The sequence below is a fragment of the Dipodomys merriami genome, unplaced genomic scaffold (genome assembly GCF_024711535.1).
Source record: "Dipodomys merriami isolate MVZ:Mamm:240054 unplaced genomic scaffold, mDipMer1.0.p SCAF_68, whole genome shotgun sequence".
NCBI classification, from domain to species: Eukaryota; Metazoa; Chordata; class Mammalia; order Rodentia; family Heteromyidae; genus Dipodomys; species Dipodomys merriami.
In genome coordinates, this window is record NW_027206268.1 from 3,986,243 (window position 1) to 4,007,088 (window position 20,846).

At 42.1% G+C, this 20,846-nt stretch overlaps 1 protein-coding gene across 2 annotated transcripts in view; it reads right to left on the minus strand.

Annotated features, from left to right (window-relative positions):
• The window catches only part of Pik3cb (phosphatidylinositol-4,5-bisphosphate 3-kinase catalytic subunit beta), a 73,885-nt gene that overhangs the window by 19,115 nt on the left and 33,924 nt on the right, over nucleotides 1-20,846 (minus strand). Inside the window, exons 6-13 of one of the 2 annotated variants that reach the window (XM_070005490.1) lie at nucleotides 18,863-19,042; nucleotides 17,250-17,420; nucleotides 16,363-16,440; nucleotides 12,423-12,674; nucleotides 10,499-10,595; nucleotides 8,817-8,947; nucleotides 4,445-4,495; nucleotides 1,698-1,886 (exon numbers count right to left, since the gene is read on the minus strand). In XM_070005490.1, the coding sequence (XP_069861591.1) occupies nucleotides 1,698-1,886; nucleotides 4,445-4,495; nucleotides 8,817-8,947; nucleotides 10,499-10,595; nucleotides 12,423-12,674; nucleotides 16,363-16,440; nucleotides 17,250-17,420; nucleotides 18,863-19,042 (1,149 nt within the window). The remainder of the gene's footprint in view (nucleotides 1-1,697; nucleotides 1,887-4,444; nucleotides 4,496-8,816; nucleotides 8,948-10,498; nucleotides 10,596-12,422; nucleotides 12,675-16,362; nucleotides 16,441-17,249; nucleotides 17,421-18,862; nucleotides 19,043-20,846) is intronic. The other variant, XM_070005491.1, reaches the window with a different exon arrangement.

The window sequence follows — 20,846 nt, forward strand, 5'->3', positions numbered from 1 at the left end:
CCACTTGAGCCACAGCACCACTTCCGGCTTTTTTTCTTTTTGCTTATGTGGTGTGGGGGAATTGAATCCAGGGCCTCATGCATGCAAGGCAAGCGCTCTACCACTGAGCCACCTTCCCAGCCCAATATGGGGATTCTTTTTTTTTTTTTTTTTTTTTTTGGTCGGTCGTGGGACTTGAACTCTGGGCCTGGGCATTGTCCCTTAGCTCTTCAGCTCAAGGCGAGCGCTCTACCACTTGAGCTACAGCGCCACTTCCGGTTTTCAGGTGGTTTATTGGAGATAGGAGTCTCATGGTCTCTCCTGCCTGGGCTGGCTTTGAACCGCGATCCTCAGATCTCAGCCTCCCGAGTAGCTAGGATTACAGGCGTGAGCCACCAGCGCCTGGCCAATATGGGGATTCTTGAAGCATAAGATATTAAGTGATGTAAAGGCGTAATAAAAAAGCAAAAATCTAGAAACACTTAGAGGTGAAATTCAAACTCTCTTTGCTGCCACTCTCAAGTTGATAACTCAATATAAAATTAAAAGGACTTTGAGTGGGATGCTTATGCCTATAATCCTAGGTACTCATGAGGCTGAGATCTGAGGATCGTGGTTCAAAGCCAGACAGGGAAAGAAACTCTGTGAGACTCTTATCTCCAATAAACCACCAGAAACTGGAAGTGCTGCTGTGGCTCAAGTGATAAGAGTGCTAGCCTTGAGCAAAAGGAGCTTAGGGATAGTGCCCAGGCCCAGAGTTCAAGACCCAGGACCAGAAAAAAACAAAAACAAGAACAACAACAACAAAAAAAACCCAGCATGATGCCAGCATAAGGACAACACAGAGATCAATGAAACAGAACAGCAAGACCAGAAGGAAACCCACACATCTAAAGCTAACTGATCTTTCCTGAAGGTGCCAAGAATGTTCTTCAGAGAACAGACAGTCTTAATAAATGATGCTAGAAAAAAATGTGATACGCATCTCCACTGCATAAGATATCCACAGACTAAAACTAGACACCGCTACCTTGCCAGTTAGGAAAAAAAAAAAAATCTCAAAATGGATTAAAGATTATAATGTAAGACCCAAAACTGAGGGTGGGGGGGGGGATAACCTATATGCTCATAAACTGATGAATGAATAGAAGAAAAATATTTCCAAGAGAGTACTATTCAGTCATTAACAGGATGACATCCAGCACAGAAAACCAGTTCCACAAGACTCACTATGGGATCTTCAGGTTCATTTCACAGAGGGCTGAGAGCAGGCACTCTAGCACTTGGGCCACACCTCTACTTCCAGCTTTTGCTGGCTATCTGGAGATAAGAGGCTCATGGACTTTTCTATCCAGAGATGGCTTCAAACCAAAATCCTCAGATCTCAGCCACCTGAGTAGCTAGAATTACAGGCATGAGCCACCAACCAGTTCTCCCCAATTTTTACATTTTTATGTATGCATAAAATTAAATTTAGCTTGGCCAGGTATGACAGTGCACGCCTGTAATCTCATCACTCAGGAGGTTAAAACGGGAAGATCTCAAGTTCAGTGCTAATCTGGACTACACAGTAAGAACTTGCCTAAAAAAAATAAGTAAGTAAGTAAATAAATAAATAGGAGAAAATACATCCATCCAATGTAAGGATACGGTACTTTCCATAAACCCACAAGTAGTACATGTACTCTAGAGGAGTTACAGATATGGTCCTTTGTTACCTGAGCAACATCTTCAAGTTTATTCCACTTGATGGACAGGAGTAACTTGGGCAGTGACTGTGGGAAGTTTTCTCGGCAGTCTTGTCGCAGAGTCCAAATAAGATCCATTTCATTCTCACACAGCTGAGACAAGGGGTCCCTGTCCAAGATCTCCTTCAGTACAGCAAGAAACTTCTTTCCACCTCGACTCTAACAAAGTAAAATATTCACAGCATTCAACTGTGTCAACATCCCAAACGTAAGCTTCACTATGTGAGATACAACAATATGACTCCACAAAGACGCTAATGAAAGTGGATCCTTTTATAAGCTGAAGATGAAGAAGAATTAATCTCAAAAAGTTCTATAAAGGAAGAATGCCGCTTTTTAAAATGCATATGGAAACGCTAGATGGCAGCATTGCTCTTGGGTTAAGAACCAGTCACTCAATGGACTTTTCTTTCATTTGTAGTTTCTATCAACCAAATACCCTAAGATGAGTAGAACACATGAGGTGAAAACGAAAGTTCCTTCTTGGGTTGCACATTGGCTTCTATCTATATCTGTAGGAGAAGGGCCACGTGATCTGGGCATGTAGCTTGGGAGAAGGTCACTTGCCTGGCTGGGCAGAGCCCAGGTTTGATCTCAAGAAGAGCAAAGAAGGATGCATCTTGCCAGGCATGTTGGCACATGCCCATTATCTCAGCACTTGGAAAGCTATGGCAAGAAAATCCCTAGTTGGAGGGCAGCCTACTCTATATAAGGAGGTCCTACTCAAAAAAAATCAATCTAAAGTAGCTGGGCCTCAGTTGCTCAGATTTGTCATTCTAGCTACTCAGGAGGCTGAGATGGCAGTTCAAAGCCAGACTAGGCAGAAAAGTCCATGAGACTCTCATCTCCAACTAACCATTAAAAATCCATAAGTGGGGCTGTGGTTCAAATGTCAGAGTGTTCACCTTGAGCAAAAAAAGCTCAGGGACATCACACATGCCCTGATCTCAAGCCCCAGGACTGGCAAAATTATTGTAAAAATTCAGTGACTGTTATCTAAGCACTTGGGAGACAGAGACGGGAAGATTATGGGTTTGAGGGCAGCCTGGGCTACACAGAGACATAGTTTCAGAAAACAATCAACCAAACAAAATAAATAGCCTGTTAGATACTTTAATAATGATTTACCACCCAATAATTTGTGTATATACTTATTATACACATATACATATGTATATCCATGTAATATAAGTACACAAAAGGTCTGGAATAGTGGGTGGTTCATGCCTGCAATCCCATCTACTCAGACTGTGAAACTGGTTGAAGGACACCTACACAAAAAGTTAGCAAAGCATCTCAACTTTTTTTGTTGTTGTTAGTCCTGGAGTTTGAACTCTGGGCCTGGGCACTGTCCCTCAGCTCTTCAGCTCAAGGCTAACACTCTACCACTTGAGCCACAGTGCCACTCCCCGCTTTTTTCTTTTTGCTTATGTGGTGCTGAGGAATCGAACCCAGGGCCTCATGCATACAAGGCAAGTGCTCTACCACTGAGCCACCTTCCCAGCCCCTAGATGCTAGCTTTGAGTAAAAGAAGCTCAGAGACAGAGCACAGGCCCTGAGTTCATGCCCCAGGACTAGAGGAAAAAAAGAAATACTGACCATTAAAAAAAAAAAAAAAAAAGAAATAATAAATGCTGGCAAGAATGAAGGGAAAAAGGAATTGTCATATACTGTTGAAAGGTGCACTTGTGCAACTACCATGGTAATCAGAACAGAGGTTCTAAAAAGACACATACAGGTAGATACACTTCTATAATATGTACACTCAATATAAGTAAAAAAAATTATCCTCCTTATGATTCCACCATACTACTATTGGGCATATATTTCTTTTTTTTTTTTTTTTTTTGTCGGTTGTGGGGCTTGAACTCTGGGCCTGGGCGCTGTCCCTCAGCTCTCCAGCTCAAGGCGAGCGCTCTACCACTTGAGCTACAGCGCCACTTCCGGTTTTCTGGTGGTTTATTGGAGATAGGAGTCTCACGGTCTTTCCTGCCCGGGCTGGCTTTGAACCGCGATCCTCAGATCTCAGCCTCCTGAGTAGCTAGGATTACAGGCGTGAGCCACCAGCACCCGGCTGGGCATATATTTCAAAGACAGAAAAATCAACATTCTAGAAAGATCTTGCATATCTATGGTTTTATAGCACTGTTCACAATAGCCAAATGATGGAATCAATGGAGCATATATACATTCTAGATTATTATACAACCATAAAGAGAAATAAAAGCATGACATTTGTAGAACATGCAATTAAAAGATAGCATATTGAGAGGATAAGACAATCAAACAAACAAAACATTCTGTGTTTTCATTCATACGTGGAAGCTAGACCTAAAAGACACTCTTATTCACAGACATGTATATGTGTATATATACATATACGCTGGAAAACACATCCATGCCTCAGATTCGAGTAATATTAAAATGTAATAAAGGATTACTAGAATAAGACATTCATCTACAAACGCAACCTCCTACCTATATTCTTTATCCACCTGTCTCAGTAATTACCTGATAGACCAACAGGTGTACATCTGTAATCAGGCAGATTTATGGTAATGAACGCATGGGAGACTCATATGCAAGGCAGCCCATGAGCCTGGGTAAGCACAGTTGTAGTGGGTGATCCACATTTATTACTATAAATGAGATGATGGTCCCTAACAATGCACACAACGCCAGCATAAGAAAGGGCCAGTGACAACCCTGATACTCACTGATACGTTGGCACTGTCACTGCTCGCAATCTCTGCTGCCTTCTCAATGATCTGTTTAAAAAGAAGTTGAAGTTAAATTTTACTTCTCATACTTGCAGCATCATAAATATAAAGAACTAGGCTGGGAAGGTAGCTCAGTGGTAGAGCACTTGCCTTGCATGCATGAGGCCCTGGGTTCGATTCTTCAGCACCACATAAGCAAAAAGAAAAAAGCCAGAAAGTGGCGCTGTGGCTCAAGTGGTAGAGCGCTAGCCTTGAGCTGAAGATCGAGGGACAGCGCCCAGGCCCAGAGTTCAGGCCCCACGCCCGGACCAAAAAAATAAGTAAATAAAATAAAATAAAAAATAAAGAAATATATAAAGAACTCTACTTTGACTACAAGAAACTATATATGGCCTGGGATTTCTTTGCTTTATAACAGAAACATGAATTTGAAAAGAAAAATGGTACTTTCCAGGTACCAGTGGCTGACACCTGTAATCCTAGCTACTCAAAGAAAGCTGAAATCTGACCATCAAGGTCAGAGACCCTTGTCTCCAATCAACCAGCAAAAACAACTAGGCTGAAGGTGTACGGCTCAAGTGATGGAGCCCCAGCCTGAAGGGAAAAACAAAACAAAACAAAACTGAGGGAGAGCACCAGGCCTTGAGTTGAAACCCCAGTACTAGCACACAAACACACACACCCCACACACAAATAAGAAAAAGAGTGCTGCTAACTCCTGATAACAGGAAAACAATGAGACTGCCACTCCCAGAGAGAACTTAGCTTCTGTGCAGATAAAATTACTTTTCTTTCTTTCTTTCTTTTTTCATGAAATTTTACTAAGCATAGAATAAGCTTTGTCCATTATGCTTTTTCTCAATCTTAGATCTTTGAAGTGGAGGGTGGGGCTGAGGTTATGGCTTGGGCTAAGCACTTCCTACCCCAAGCCCTGGGTTGGATCCTCAGCACTGCCTATTATAAGGGTGGCTTAGCAACAAGGGAAAGCCTAAACGTATTTTGCAAATCCATTAAGTTGACATAGGAAGCTCCTTCTTGAAAATAGGGTACTCGCTGGTCCAGCAGGAAAAACTCTGGGTACCCTCTGAGTACTGTATGGAAAGATCCTTATCACGTGGTTGAGTTAGGCAATCCTCCATAACTACTGTGCCCTATTTTCTCAAGTATAGACAGAGTATAAACAACCATAGGCTTGTTATGATGATAAAATGATGATTGCAGTTATTAAAGCCAAGCAATAACCATAAACCACATCTGACTTGAAAAGCAAATGCGAGTGATTACAACGGGCAAGCATTAACCTAAATGAAAAGAACAGGACCTGTGGGAACTCTGACCTCTTACATCTGGGTTATTTATTTTATAACCATATATAATATGGGTGATTAAAGGAAACTGATTAAGCTGGGCGCCAGAGGCTCACACTTGTAATCCTAGCTACTCAGGAGGCTCAAGTCTAAGGATCACAGTTCTAAGTCAGCCCAGGCAGGAAAATCCGTAAGACTTAACTCCAACAAACTACTCAGAAAAAGCCAGAAGTGGCACTGTGGCTCAAGTGGTAGGGTGCTAGCCTTAAGCACTGAGGCTCAGGGACAGTGCTCAGGCCATGAGTTTATGCTACAAGACCAGAAAAAAAATAAAAAGGAAACCAATTAAATATAAACACACTTAAATATTAATTAAAATCTCTATTCCTAATTGATCTTCAAGGCAGACATCCCACGGTATTAAAAAGGCAAAGGGAGCAGGGAATATGGCTTGCCTAGCAACCCCTCTACCCTGAGTTCGATTCCTTGGTACCACATAAACAATAAATGAAACTAGTAAGTGGAAAAATAAAAAGGTAAAGGAAGGCTGAATGGACAGTTGTAGATGAAATTTATTTTTACTTATTTATTTACTTTTGGTCGGTCGTGGGACTTGAACTCTGGGCCTGGGCACTGTCTCTCCGCTCTTTAGCTCAAGGCAAACGCTTTTCCACTTGAGCCACAGCACCACTTCCGGTTTTCTGATGGTTAATTGGAGATAAGAGTCTCACAGACATTCCTGCCTGGGCTGGCTTTGAACCGGGATCCTCAGATCTCAGCCTCCTGAGTAAATAGGAATGCTGCGCCTGGCATTGTAGATGACATTTTAAAAAAACCTCTCTTGAAAATAGGAATGCAGAAAATACTTGTATAGGATGTTATCTTTGTAAACTGCAAGCTCCAGCTCAGCCCGTCATTAAAAACCTGCTGGCCTCGGGCTGGGAAGGTGGCTCAGTGGTAGAGCGCTTGCCTTGCATGCCTGAGGCCCTGGGTTCGATTCCTCAGCATCACATAAGCAAAAAGAAAAAAGCTGGAAGTGCGCTGTGGCTCCAGTGGTAGAGCGCTAGCCTTGAGCTGAAGAGCTGAGGGACAGCGTCCAGGCCCAGAGTTCAGGCCCCACGACCGGACCCCCCAAAAAAAAAAAAAAACACCTGCTGGCCAGTCACACGAGGCTGAGAGAGTGGCACCAGTCACCCTGGGTGATGGGGAATTTGTATCTAGGACAAGTCAGCCACCACAGAAAGGTAGCAGATGAGGAACAGAATGTGGTTGTTTTCTGCCCAGTGTAAACTAAGATACAGAGCTAAGGCTTTACTGCACAGAAGTTTAATTTGATTATAAATTACTAGTCAGAAAAAACTTCATTTTAGTGATGGTGGGGATGGAACCCCAGACCTCATGCATGTCCTTTCTTATATCAAAACTCTATTCTGGTTTGGTTTTCAGACAAAATCTCATTACAGAGCTGACCTGAAAGTCACCATCCCTCCTCCTCAGAATCCTGAGTGCTGGGATTATGGGTATGTAACACCACAACCAGAATAACAATATTTTAAAGAATTTGAAATGAGAAAGTTACTTCATGAGTGGATACAACCCAGTTGAAGTAAAAAATGAAGGAAGAAATATTGAGTTGCATTTATCTATCTATCTATCTATCTATCTATCTATCTATCTATCTATCTATCTATCTATCTATCTATCTATGTTGTTGTTGTTGTTCTGGTACTGGGGCTTAAACTCAGGGTCTCATGCTTGCTTGGCATGCTTGTTCAAGGTTGGCACTCTACAACTTGACCCACATCTTTTTTCTTTCTTTTTTGGTCGGTCGTGGGGCCTGAACTCTGGGCTTGGACACTGTCCCTCAGCTCTTCAGCTCAAGGCAGCACTCTACCACTTGAGCCACAGCACCACTTCCAGCTTTTTATTTTCTGCTTATGTGGTGCAGAGGAATCGAACCCAGGGCCTCAAGAATGAAAGGCAAGCGCTCTACCACTGAGCCACCTTCCCAGCCCTAAAGTAGACTTTTTATGCCCCGAGTGGCTTTGAACAACCATCTATCTGATGGACTGCAGCCTACTGGACAGCTAGGATTACAGGAGTGAGTCACTAGCTCACTGAGGATGTAGAACCTCTGCTTAGTATGCTTGAGGCCTTGAGTTGGATCCCCAGCAAAATACGTACAACACACACACACACACACACACACACACACACACACACCCCTCTCTTCTACACAGGTCTGGTATAGTGCTAAACATTAAAATATAAGTAATCTTATGTGTGAATTAATTTAAATTATCATATAGTACAATAACAATCTTTAAAGGTAACCTTATAAAATAAAAGAGCCAGTGCCAGTGGCTCACGCCTGTAATCCTAACTACAGGACGCTGAGATCTGAGGATCGCGGTTCAAAGCATGGGCAAGAAAGTCTGTAAGACTTTTATTTTTTGTCATTCATGGGGCTTGAACTCCAGGCCTAGGTGCTGTCCCTCAGCTCTTCTGCTCAAGGCGAGCACTCTGCCACTTAAGCTACAGCGCCACTTCTGGTTTTCTGGTGCTTAAGTAAGTCTCACAGACTTTCCTGCCTGGGCAAGCTTTGAACCGTGATCCTCAGATCTCAGCCTCCTGAGTCGCTAGGATTACAGGCGTGAGCCACCAGTGACCAGCTTCTGAGACTCTTATCTTCACTAACCTACCAAAAAAGATGGAAGTGGGACTGTAGCTCAAGTAGCAGAGTGCTCACCGTGAGCACAAAAGCTCAGGGACAATGCCCAGGCACAGAGTTCAAGCCCCAAGTCTGATACAAAAAAAAAGAGAGAGACCGACCCTGAAGTCCAGAGATTCCACATCTTACATAGTCAGTAATAAACCAAGCCTAAGAGAGTTTGAGAGCACCCCCTTCTGTGGCCTTTCCACTGAATCACACTGCCAACACATGGAAAGTTCTGACAGAAAAACTGACACACTGAGCTTGAACTCTAAATACACATTGCCAGGGAATAGAATACTCATGTAATTATTCCCCATATTTATGAGCCTTTAAATAAATAGCTTACCTTATCAAAAGGAGGGTAATAGTATGGCTGTTTTTTATTCTCTGGAAACTTTATATGCAAGGCAGTTGCATTTTCAGTGTATGGATTTGTCTGAACAGTTCCCATTGGATTCAACATTTCTTCAAGTTCATCTGAAACATGCAAATAATTTTTGATTATTAGGAAAGCGCTTTTAAAACTAACCTTAAAAAAGAATCCTGCTATGGAGTGCATCCCGTGAAAATGGCCTAGAAAGTGTGTCACTGCAGAGAGTTTGGTAATCACTTCTATCAGTAAGTTTCTAGTTACTTGTTAATGCCTGAAAATAAATTTCAGTGTGAGTCTGTAATGCATCTACCATGAGGAGGCTCACAAAAATGGACCGCTACTTTTGCTCCTTCGTTGTGGTTTGTCTTCTCCATCTCTTGGTCTACAACATCTCTTGGCCACCTGGGTAATGCACATTCACAGATTTGCACATGGAATTTTAGAACTGCAATGAAGTCAGAAAACTCTGGAGTTCAGAGAATACAACTTTCTAATTTTATAGGTAACTAAATTCAAGATGAAAAAGCAATCTAAAATTTCCCATATATAAACTTACGTCTTAGGCTGGGAATGTGGCTTAGTGGTAGAGCGTGCTTCCTTAACATGCATGAAGCCCTGGGTTCGATTCCTCAGTACACGTATACAGAAAAAGCTGGAGGGGGCACTGTGGCTCACGTGGTAGAGCACTAGCCTTGAACAAAACAAGCTCAGAGGGTCTGGAAAGGTGGCTCAGTGGTAGAGTGCTTGCCTTGCATACATGAGGCCCTTGGTTCGATTCCTCAGCACCACATAAGCAGAAAAAGCCGGAAGTGTGGCTGAGGCTCAAGTGGTAGAGTGCTAGTCTACAGCTGAAGAGCTGGGGGACAGCACCCAGGCCCACAGTTCAGGCCCCACGACCAAAAATAAATAAATAAAGAAAAAGAAAAAAGAAAAAAGAAACCATAAAAGAAGCTCAGGGACAGTATCCAAGCCCTGAGTTCAAGCCCCAGGATGGCCCAAAAAAAAGAAAAAGTAGCTGGGCCATAGTGGTTCACACCTATAATCCTAGCTACTCAGGAGGCTGAGATCTGAGGATCATGGTTCAAAGCCAGCCTGGGGGAGAAAGTCCCAATTAAGACTCTTATCTCTAATAAACTACTCAAAAAAAGCTGGAAGTGGCTCTGTGGTGGCACAAGTAGTAGAACACTAGCCTTGAGCAGAAAGAGGCTTAGGGACAGTGCCCAGGCCTTTAGTTCAAGCACAGGACCAGCAAAAAAAAAAAAGAGAGAGAGGAGAGAGAGAGATGGAAGTGGCACAGTGGCCCGAATGGTAGAGGTAGAGTGCTTGCTTGCTTTGGAAAAAGGAGCTCAGGCCCAGAGTTCAAGCCCCAGGACTGGCCAAAAAAAAAAAAAAAGAAGAAGAGGAAGAAGACAAGAGGAAGATACTATTCCTTATGAGAATTTTTGTGATTAAAGCGGGAACTCATTCAGTGAAGTAAAAAGTAAAAAAGTACAGTCAGAAACAAATCATTTTATGAATGTATTGAAGTGGACTGTATAAGTCTGGTTGGGGATACGTCATAAAGACATAAAATGATGACTTACTTAGTAAAATGCTAGAATGGTGAGTCATAAAGAAACACAGGGCAACACGAGGAATTAGGATAGAAATCTTACCGGGAAATGAAGACCAGCTGTGCAAAATTACGTCCCCAGACCGCAACTGTCCTTTAAAGTCAAAAATCATCGTGTTTACCCATGCTACAGGGTAATGCTGTTGAAAAAGACATCACTGTATAAATGCACTAAGAATAAACTTCAAGGCACGAACCAACTCAGGCCCTCTGTTTCAATGGTATTTCTAGGAATTTCTAAAGTTCCTTTAGAAATGAACATGATTCCCCTACCACCACAAAAAATATCACCCAAAATGAAAGGAAGATGCACATGGAAAAATGACAGACATATTTATACCAGCTAAGGAAAACCTAAATGCTAATTAACATACCACAATAGAAATCTGCTCTGCTTGCTGTACAGTCTTTGACAATGATTAGGAATCTCTAATGACTCAAGAAAAAGTATGAGGGTTGGGAATGGGGCTTAGTGGTAGAGTGTTTGCCTAGCATACATGAAGCCCTGGGTTTGGGTCCTTAGTACCACATACACAAAAAAAGCCAGAAGTGGTGCTGTGTATGGCTCAAGTGGTAAAGTGCTAGCCTTGAGCAAAAGGAAACTCAGACAGTGCCCAGGCCCAGAGTTCAAGCCCCAGAAATGGCAAAAAAAAAAAAAAAAAGAAAAGAAAAGAAAAAGTATGATACAGAGCTTTTAGCCTGTATCAATTTTTTTCTTTTGGGCACTTATAGATCTAGGTCCCCAGAAGTGGCAAAGAAACAAACATTGCTGATTCTAAGCCCAATGCAGTAGCACAGTACTTGGGAGTCTGAAGGTCAAGGCGAGTTTGGGCTACATAGAGACCCTGTTAGTAGGCAGGTAGACATCAGCCTTTATCCAAAATTTCAAAATCCAATTCGAATTGAAAGCAACAAAACTGAAGTGGCGCTGTGGCTCAAGCGGTAGAGCGCTCACCTTGAGCTGAAGAGCTGAGGGATAGTGCCTAAGCCCAGAGTTCAAGCCCCACGACTGACCCAAAAAAAAAAAAAAAAAAGAAAGCAACAAATCTAAAAGGACCTAACTAAAGGGACCATAGCAAAACATGGACAGAGATGACAGGCAGTTAATAAGTCTTATTTGCCATACACAACATTAGTATTCATCCTTCACCTCATAGTATGGTAGGTTTCACCGCATGCCTGCATCCCAGACCCCAGACTCTAAAACACACATAACCATGTCTGCATCCAGACTGTGGACCAGTTTTGTCTTGGTTTTGTTTTTGTCAGTTGTGGAGCTTGAACCTGGGGCCTGGGCTTTTTTGCTCAAAGCTAGCACTCTACCACTTTCAGACACAGTTCTACTTCCAAATACGTTTGGGTGGTTGTTTTTTTTTTTGGTCAGTGCTGGGACTTGAACTCTGATTCTCAGAGCTCAGCCTCCCGAGTAGCTAGGATTACAGGCATGAGCACCCAGTTAGACGAGTTATTTTGTTTGTTGGTTGGTTGGTGTTTTATTTATTTTTGTCAGTTGTGGGGCTTGAACTCTGGGCCTGGGTGCTGTCCCTCAGCTCTTCAGCTCAAGGCAAGCGCTCTACCACTTGAGCCACAGCACCACTTCTGGTTTTCTGGTGGTTTATTGAAGATAAGAGTCTCACAGACTTTCCTACCCAGGCTGGCTTTGAACTGCAATCCTCAGATCTCAGCCTCCTGAGTAGCTAGGTTTACAGGCATGAGCCACCAATATCCAGTTCTAGACTGGTTACTTTTAAAGCATCTTTTTTTTTCCTTGTTAAAATATGTGACCTGCCTGAAAGTAACATTGCCAAAAGAACATGACATAATCATGGAGACTGAATGTCATCTTAAGTCAATTCTCAGGGATCAAAACTATGTGATATACTTTTATTATACTTCTCAATTATTTCAAACAGCTTTGAAAACTATTTCACTATATAAACTGTTTTCACAAGTTAGAATATCATTACCACTTTTCCAGCTTTCCTGATGGTCTGGTACTTAGCAGGATTAATAGTTTTAGTTGATTTCTTCGTTTTTACTTTATCCAAAACTGCATAAACGGCAAAACATAATCGAGCCATTCGTGGCAAGTCACAAGTATTAATATCAAACTCCAGTGGCTCATTCCAGATGTGATCATTTTTCCCTGATATTTCTGAGCTGACAACAGTTTTACACAGGAGCTCTGTACCATGGAAAAGGCCAGCCCTTACATGAACCTACAATGGGAGAAGAAAAAAAAAATGCACAAGGTCATGAATATTTCACAACTGAAAGGACTGTTCTACAGAACAAAGAATGATGTCCTAAGATCAGAGACACACCGTCCTTTAGAAAGCCTGTGTCTACACAGCATCATAAACTATGGTGAGTGTGACCTGGTTTTCACTTAGTAACAGGCCAGCTACAAAATCTCATGGGGTGGACACGCCAGAGGTCCCAGTGGTTCAAACAGTCTAAAAAAAAAAAGCAACAATGCTAAAAAAAAAAAAAAACACTACCAGGTGCTCATTACCACAGACTGCATTTAGTTGGGGCCTTTCTACTCTTCTGTATAGTTGGGAAAGAATGAGTGGATGAGCAGGCCATTCTTCCTATTTCTTAATAATTTATGAGTTCGTCATGTGTAAGTCAATAGCTAACTGAAGACATATTCATATCCATGATGACCTAGAAGTCACTGACCTTTACCCCTAAGGTCCACTTTCGAGGTAAGATAATACAAAGTATACATAAAATGTCTCAGAAAATTTTACGCGCGCACGCGCACGCGTGTGTGTGTGTGTGTCTCCGTCCGTCCTCACTGCCTCTAAATCCAGAGATGAGTGGCCAAGGAGAGCTGAAAACAGAGCTAAAGGACTAGAATGTGTATCAGTATACAAATAAAGACAGAGCTAAAGGACTAGAGGTAAATATTGGTGGAAACATGCTTGCCAAGGATGCACAAAGCACTGGGTTCAATCCCCAGCACTGCCAAAGATGGAAGGCGACTAATTCTGAAATATATTACAATGATGAATTAGGTGGTACAGAGAAGCTCAGTGGAAATTGTTGATCAATAAGGGAGGGGGCAGGAAAAGAGAAAGCAAAACAGCAGGTTATTCTGATCAAAATGAAGTATTTGCATTCTTGAATACTATTGTCAACCACTGGATTTACACAATAGCAATGCAAGCAAACCTTTACATCACCTTTATATACTATACTCAAAGTATGTAAATGATGAGGAACTGATATTAGCATTTTTTTTTTTTGAGCGGGGGGGTCCAGTCATGGGGCCTGAACTCTGGGCCTGGGCGCTGTCCCTCAGCTCTTCAGCTCAAGGCTAGCGCTCTACCACTTGAGCTACAGTGCCACTTCCGGCTTTTTTTCTTTTTGCTTATGTGGTGCTGAGGAATCGAACCCAGGGCCTCAGGCATGCAAGGTAAGCGCTCTAACCACTGAGCCACCTTCCCAGCCCTGATATTAGCATATTTAAAGAGACAATCAGCACTTTTGCTCAATGGCTAGCAATCTATCAACTGAGCCACGCCTCCAACCCCCAAAGAAAACTTTTTTTTTTTTTTTGTTTTTTTGTTTTTTTTTTTTGTTTTTTTTTTTTTTTTGTCGGCCGTGGGGCTTGAACTCTGGGCCTGGGCGCTGTCCCTCAGCTCTTCAGCTCAAGGCGAGCGCTCTACCACTTGAGCTACAGCGCCACTTCCGGTTTTCTGGTGGTTTATTGGAGATAGGAGTCTCACGGTCTCTCCTGCCCGGGCTGGCTTTGAACCGCGATCCTCAGATCTCAGCCTCCTGAGTAGCTAGGATTACAGGCGTGAGCCACCAGCGCCCGGCTTCAAAGAAAACTTTTTAAAAGGATACTTTCAGAAAGAAATGCAGCCCAGTCAGACTTAACTTCTGGATTACAATCCAACACTCAATTCATTATAACCTTGTAAGACCATAAGCATAAGCAAAGAACCTACACTGTAAGCTGCACATAGTAAGCTCAAAGTGTTATTTTAAGCTGCTAAATTTGTAGTTGTTTGCTATGCTGGAACAAGGTGATATATAGGATGTCTATGAACTTTAAGAAAATAAAATTAATAAGATATAACAAAATCTCCAGACTTAAGAGAAAAACAAGGTTTTGCATATATATAATATATATATATTTGACATATATATATATGTATGTATATGTCCACTAAGGAAAATAAATTTCTAATTAAAAGTCTTTAGATGGTTTGAACAAATTCTTTTAAACATTAAAGAAGAAAAATTTTATGAAAACATTCAGAAAGTAAGAGGAAGGAAAGGCTGTTTAAATCATCACTAAAATAGACAAGTTGACAGTGAACACACACACACACACACACAAATAAACATCTGGGCTGGGAATGTGGCTTAGTGGTAGAGTGCTTGCCTAGCATGCATGAAGCCCTGAGTTCAATTCCTCAGTACCATATAAACAGAAAAGGCCAGAAGTGGCACTATGGTTCAAGTGATAGAGTGCTAGCCTTCAGCAAAAGAAGCTCAGGGACAGTGCCCAGGCCTTGAGTTCAAGACCCAGAACTGGCAATAAATAAACAACTAAACATCTATGCCGGGCATACCTACAATCCCACACAGGAGGCAGAGACTAGGAGAATTAAGTACAAGGCTAGCCCAGGCAAAAGTTAGCAAGACCCTATCTCAGAAACAAATACAAACAAAAGAGCTAGGGGTATAATTCATGAGTTAGAGTGCTTGCCTAATATGATGGAGGCCCTGGGGTGATAGGAAAAAGGGGAGGGAGGTAGATATCTAGGTGAGAAGAAGACCAAAACCCTTACCTTAATCACAGCAAACTCCAAGATTAAGTTGTACACATTTACAGTGTACTACATGCTTTAATATATACATCTACATTGTGATTACTATACTCAAGTAAATTAACATACCTAGCATCACATATAATTTTCCTACTTCCCCCCCTTTTTTCCTGGTAAGAGTACCTAAAATCTACTCTGCAAATTTTCAGTATGTGCACAGTATTATTAACTAAAGTTATCATATTTTCAGATCTCTGGGACTGTTCATCCAAGATAACTATCTTTGTACCTTTTGGCCTACTTTCCTCCATTTCTCACCTCTCAGACCTGGTAACTACTTTTCCCCTCTACTACAGAAATGTTAATATCTCTGCACAAAAAGCAAGTGGCTAATCTGGGTGTAGTGAACACATCTGTAATCTCAGCATTCAGGAGACTGAGCCAGGAGTTCTAGGCCAGCCTGGGAAGCATAGCAAGAGGGAAGAAAAAAAATCAAGTGACTGGTAATTTTTTGCCAAGGTTCCCTTGAGTATAACTTCATGCCAACAAACATGTCCAACTAACTGAATCACTTTCTAAGATCACAAAACTATTCTCTTAATTTCCTGTCCAACAAAATAGGGAAAAACGAATGTTTGCCACTCAGGCAAAATGTCTCATCAGGTCTTTAGCTAATTGTATAGAGTTGTGCAATAAAGCCCCACGTGTTACCCACTTGTGGTCTAGAATGTAGTCATCTATTTTCCTCCATGCTCAGCAAGTTTAGGGAAAATAAAAGCTAAAAGTGGAGGCTGAGCACAGCTCGGGGCAAGGCTGAGAGGAGGGAAAGCTTGCACAGAAACTTATGACCTGAGGTTGGGGGTTTAAATTTCACTTGCCAAATTCCTGTTCTAAAAGCAAGCTTCTCTACATGATGCATGCTGGGAAAATGAGGATCTTTCCAGTAGGTAAACAATACTTCAAAAATACTCAGTAGTCTTAGGACAAGTGGTCAGGTTCCTTCTCGTGTAATGGATGGAAATGTGTAAAACTTAATCCTCATGAATTTTACTGAGTCTCCGAGGGAGTTCTTCAAATAGCACAGCAGAGGCAAAAGCCCATGTGTGAAAGTACTCACTTTTACAGTTTCTTCTGTGTTCAGCTTGTTTCCTTTTACCAAGACAATTTGGAAAGGGTTGTTATTGTCCCAAACGTGCTGTAAAAGAATGAAGTACCGAGATACTTCAGTGAACATAATGAGCACTCTACCACGGCCACCAGCTGTTTGTCACTGTACCACGAGCATGAAGACAAGCTCTGCCCCACAACTGGCAATCACAGGGAGTAAATGTAGCATTGCTGAGCATACTGAGGCGGGCACAGCCCCAGGTTTGATTAACTAGGAGATGATTAACTGCTGAGACAAAACAATAACAACAACAATCCTAACAAACTAAGCGTTATAGTCACTAGCACTTGGTTTTGATGGTAAAATGAAACACAGGCAACATTCCACCACTGCTAAGAGCAGTACTGAAAACTTTGCAGAGATTGACTACTTATATTACTATAGCAATATTGTCAAAGAGAACGTAAATATGTAAAGATTCAGTCAGTGGGAAAATATTAACTTTATATAAACAAAAACCATATCTACTGTATACAAATATATTCTGGGGGAAAAAGCAGTGCCCAAAATACTGAATACTGAAAGAATTCCAGGCAAATCATATCAAAACACTAATTTGAGCCAGATGCAGTATACACCTATAATCTCAGCACTTGAAAGGCTGAAGCAAGAAGATAACAGATTCAAGGCCAGCCTGAACTATACAGCAAGACCTTGTCTCAAATATGTAACAAGGGCTGAGGATATGGTTCAAGCGCTATGGCACTTGCCTACCAATGCCCTAGTTCAATTTCCAGTTTTATTTTAAGTGAGCGAAGGAAGTATGTGTGAGACTTAGAATTTCCCAGCAAATCACATGGCTTTGGGGTTAGGGAAGGTTCCCACATGAAACTTACAGACAGGACGCGTGTTTTCTTCGGTGGTAAAGGAAGAGGAAGGTTAGATGAATGTCGGTTTACAGCAGCCTCTATTGCAATCATTTCCTGCTCATACATTTTCTTGATCTTGCAGCATTCCACCAGTATAAAATGGGGTAGGGATCTGTTCATTACACAGTTCCGGATATACTACAGTGGCAAGAAAGGAGGAGGTATGTATGGACTTTCAGGCAAACACAGAAATCAACAGAAAGAAACAAATTTGAGGGACTAGGAATGCGGCTTAGCGGCTGAGTGCTTGCCTAGCATGCATAAAGCCCTGGGTTCGATTCCTCAGTACCACATCAACAGAAAAAGCTAGAAGTGGTGCTGTGGCTCAAGTGGTAGAGTGCCAACCTTGAGCAAAAGAAGCTCAAGGACAGTGCCCAGGCCCTGAGTTGAAGCCCCAGGACTGGCCAAAAAAAAAAACCAAAAACTGGACACCACCATACCAATGGCCCTGCAAAAGCGTACCTTAAATAATTCACATCAAGAGTTAAGATCATTTATAATTGCTACATAGTACTAAGCATAGTGACAGATGCTTGTAATTCCAACACCTAGGAGGCAGAAGCAGGAGAGTCACCAGTTGGATGTCAGCCTGTGTCAAAAAATTCTAGGCTTAAAAAAAAAAAAAAAAAAATTCTAGGCTTTGGGGCTGGGAAGGTGGCTCAGTGGTACAGCGCTTGCCTTGCATGCATGAGACCCTGGGTTCGATCCTCAGCACCACATAAGCAGAAAAAAAAGCCGGAAGTGGCGCTGTGGCTCAAGTGGTAGAGTGCTAGCCTTGAGCCCAGGCTCGGAGTTCAGGCCCCCCCCAAAGAAAATTCTAGGCTGAAGATCTAGCCCATTGATGTTGCACTTGCCTAGTATATACAGGGACCCCCAGTTCCATTCCTAGAACCACAAAAACAAGCAACACAACACATAAGGGGCTGGGAATGTGGCTTAGTGGTAGTGTGCTTGCCTAGCATGCATGAAGCCCCGGGTTCATTTCCTCAGTACCACATACACAGAAAAAGCTGGAAGTGGCGCTCTGGCTTAAGTGGTAGAGTACTAGCCTTGAGCACAAAGAGGCTCAGGGACAGGTACCCAGGCCCTAAGTTCAAGCCCTAGGACCAGCAAAAAAAAAACAAACTACACATAAAACAGCTACCACGTATTGAACACTGAAGTACCTAACAACTGAAATTTTACATATCAGTGTTAATCTTCACAACTATCTAGGAGAGAAACTATTCCTTCACTAACAGCTAAACTACTCATAACCCAGAAGGGGTAAATCACATACCTGGGATGTGCAAGACCTGGACTTAAATCTACTAGTCAGATGCCGAAGTCATACTTCAGCCCATCAGCCAGAAAGGTGAGTATGGCTCCTGCATGGCAGGCACACTCTCCTAGGATCCCTGAGGCGCCCTTTAGCAGTACACAGTTCTAGGTGTGCATTCCCAGCGGTCTCCCCAGCAAAAGGCTACAGGCCATCCTTGCCTCAAGTGGTTTTCGGGGTGGGGGCTGTGGGTTTTACTGGATTCTGTGTGGTTTTTCTGTAGGCATGCTTTTTCTTACATCAGGAAGAAAAGTTCCCATACCTGGAACTGAATTAGTGGGTGGTCTCCAAATACATACTCCACTCTCCCGCTGACTTGCAATACGTAGTCGGAGGGACTAGCTTCGTCTTCCTTTCCATGGATAGTCAGGCGTTTCTGGATAGCCAATTCATTTACTTTGATAGGAGTCATATTAGGAGATACTTGAAAGCTGAACACATCCTACAAACACAGAATGTTTAAGAGAGAACGTGAACTTTATACTTGGGCTGGAAACCACCACTGAAATTAGAATATAGTAGTATGTGCAGGTGTGCCTATTTGTTTGCATGAAACAACAAGTACTAAACAACAATAATTATGCTTTCTACTTAAGTAGATTTTTCTACATTCTGTGTGCCCACATAAAAAACTGTCTGAGACAACTGTCTATGACAATCTGTAAGTCACTTTACTGTATACTGAGTGCCACACCTCCAGCAGTAAGATTAGTATTTAACTAAGGATTACTCTCAGGTAACGGGTCTTAGGGATTTTCTTATACACATCTTTCTCTAAAATGCTACAAAACCTGGGGTTGGGGGGATTGCTCAGTGGCATAGTGCTTGCCTAGCACTAGGTTCAATTTCTAGCACTAGAGAAAAAAAAAAAAAAAAAAAGAAGAATGTGTATGCTAAACACTGGTAAGAATAGTCCTTTATAAAGATTTTACTATAAATTATCTATTCTGTCCAAATGTACAAATGAGTATTGGGGATGGAATCTAGTTCCTGTGTATCCTGAGCAGTACTATGTCTGCTCATCATAAAACTCAATGGAAAAAGAAACAGTACAGATGAATTCATGATCTGGCATAGTAACTTCACACCACATGATCACATACCACACACAGGAAGCAACCCTCAAAACCCTCAAATCAACCAACTACAATTCTACAAATTCTACCAAACTCTATATTGACCTGACATTGATTTCTGCAGTATTTTTCACTAAGTCACCTCCCTTTTTCACAGGGTATCTCCAAGTCAAACTGGTTCAACCTAAAAATAGGGTGTTTTCTGTTATTTCTAGAACTGCACACCACCTCACCCATCTTTGCTGAACATATTAATGACAGGATTACAGCCTGCCTTCCCTCTAAAATAAATCAAGAACCTTCAACGAATCAGTAAAAATAACACAATATGTACAAGTTTAAAAGGAGCAGACAACAACAACAAAAACACAATAGAAGAAAAATGTTTGTGGGGTAAATGATAAGGTACTCATGCTCACCAGTTAGTGGGGAGATGGCTGTGGGAGGGCATCACAAGGAAATAGACTTATATATAATTCAATTTTATACAAACCAAGGACTTCAAAACTGTGTGCAAGGCACGCCACACCAGCAGTCCCCCATTCAATAATACATATGGGATTCGACTTCCAGGACTGCTGCTTTGTAAAACTGAGATGACAGGTCCAAGATTCTATCCACCTCATTTCTATATGCCACCTGAATGCTGGCTCATCCTGACGATACAACATCCACACGTGTGGTGGCTTTAACAGCAGTGGCTCGCTAGCATTCCTACTAGCCCCATGTTTTTTAAACCCAATGAACAACTTGTTACATCACACTTTATTTTTAGTTTAGTGTTCCCTGGGTGCTGTTTCTCAGCAGCTGACAGTGAAGTGGGCAAGTGAGATGTCTACAGAAGCAGGAGGAGGGAAAGAGGGGGGATTAGGATGCACCAAGATGGAGGAGGCCGCCAGATGCCTTTATTCTGACGATGTCACTCTTGCATTTTTGGTGACAGGCATTCATGAAACTCCACCAGTAATAAATGAAAATTTGGGGTTTACTTGGCCAAATACATCTAAAACTTCTTTTTTTTTGGGGGGGGGGCGTCTGGTTGTGGGGCCTGAACTCTGGGCCTGGGCGCTGTCCCTCAGCTCTTCAGCTCAAGGCTAGCGCTCTACCACTTGAGCCACAGTGCCCACTTCCGGCTTTTTTCTTTTTGCTTATGTGGTGCTGAGGAATCGA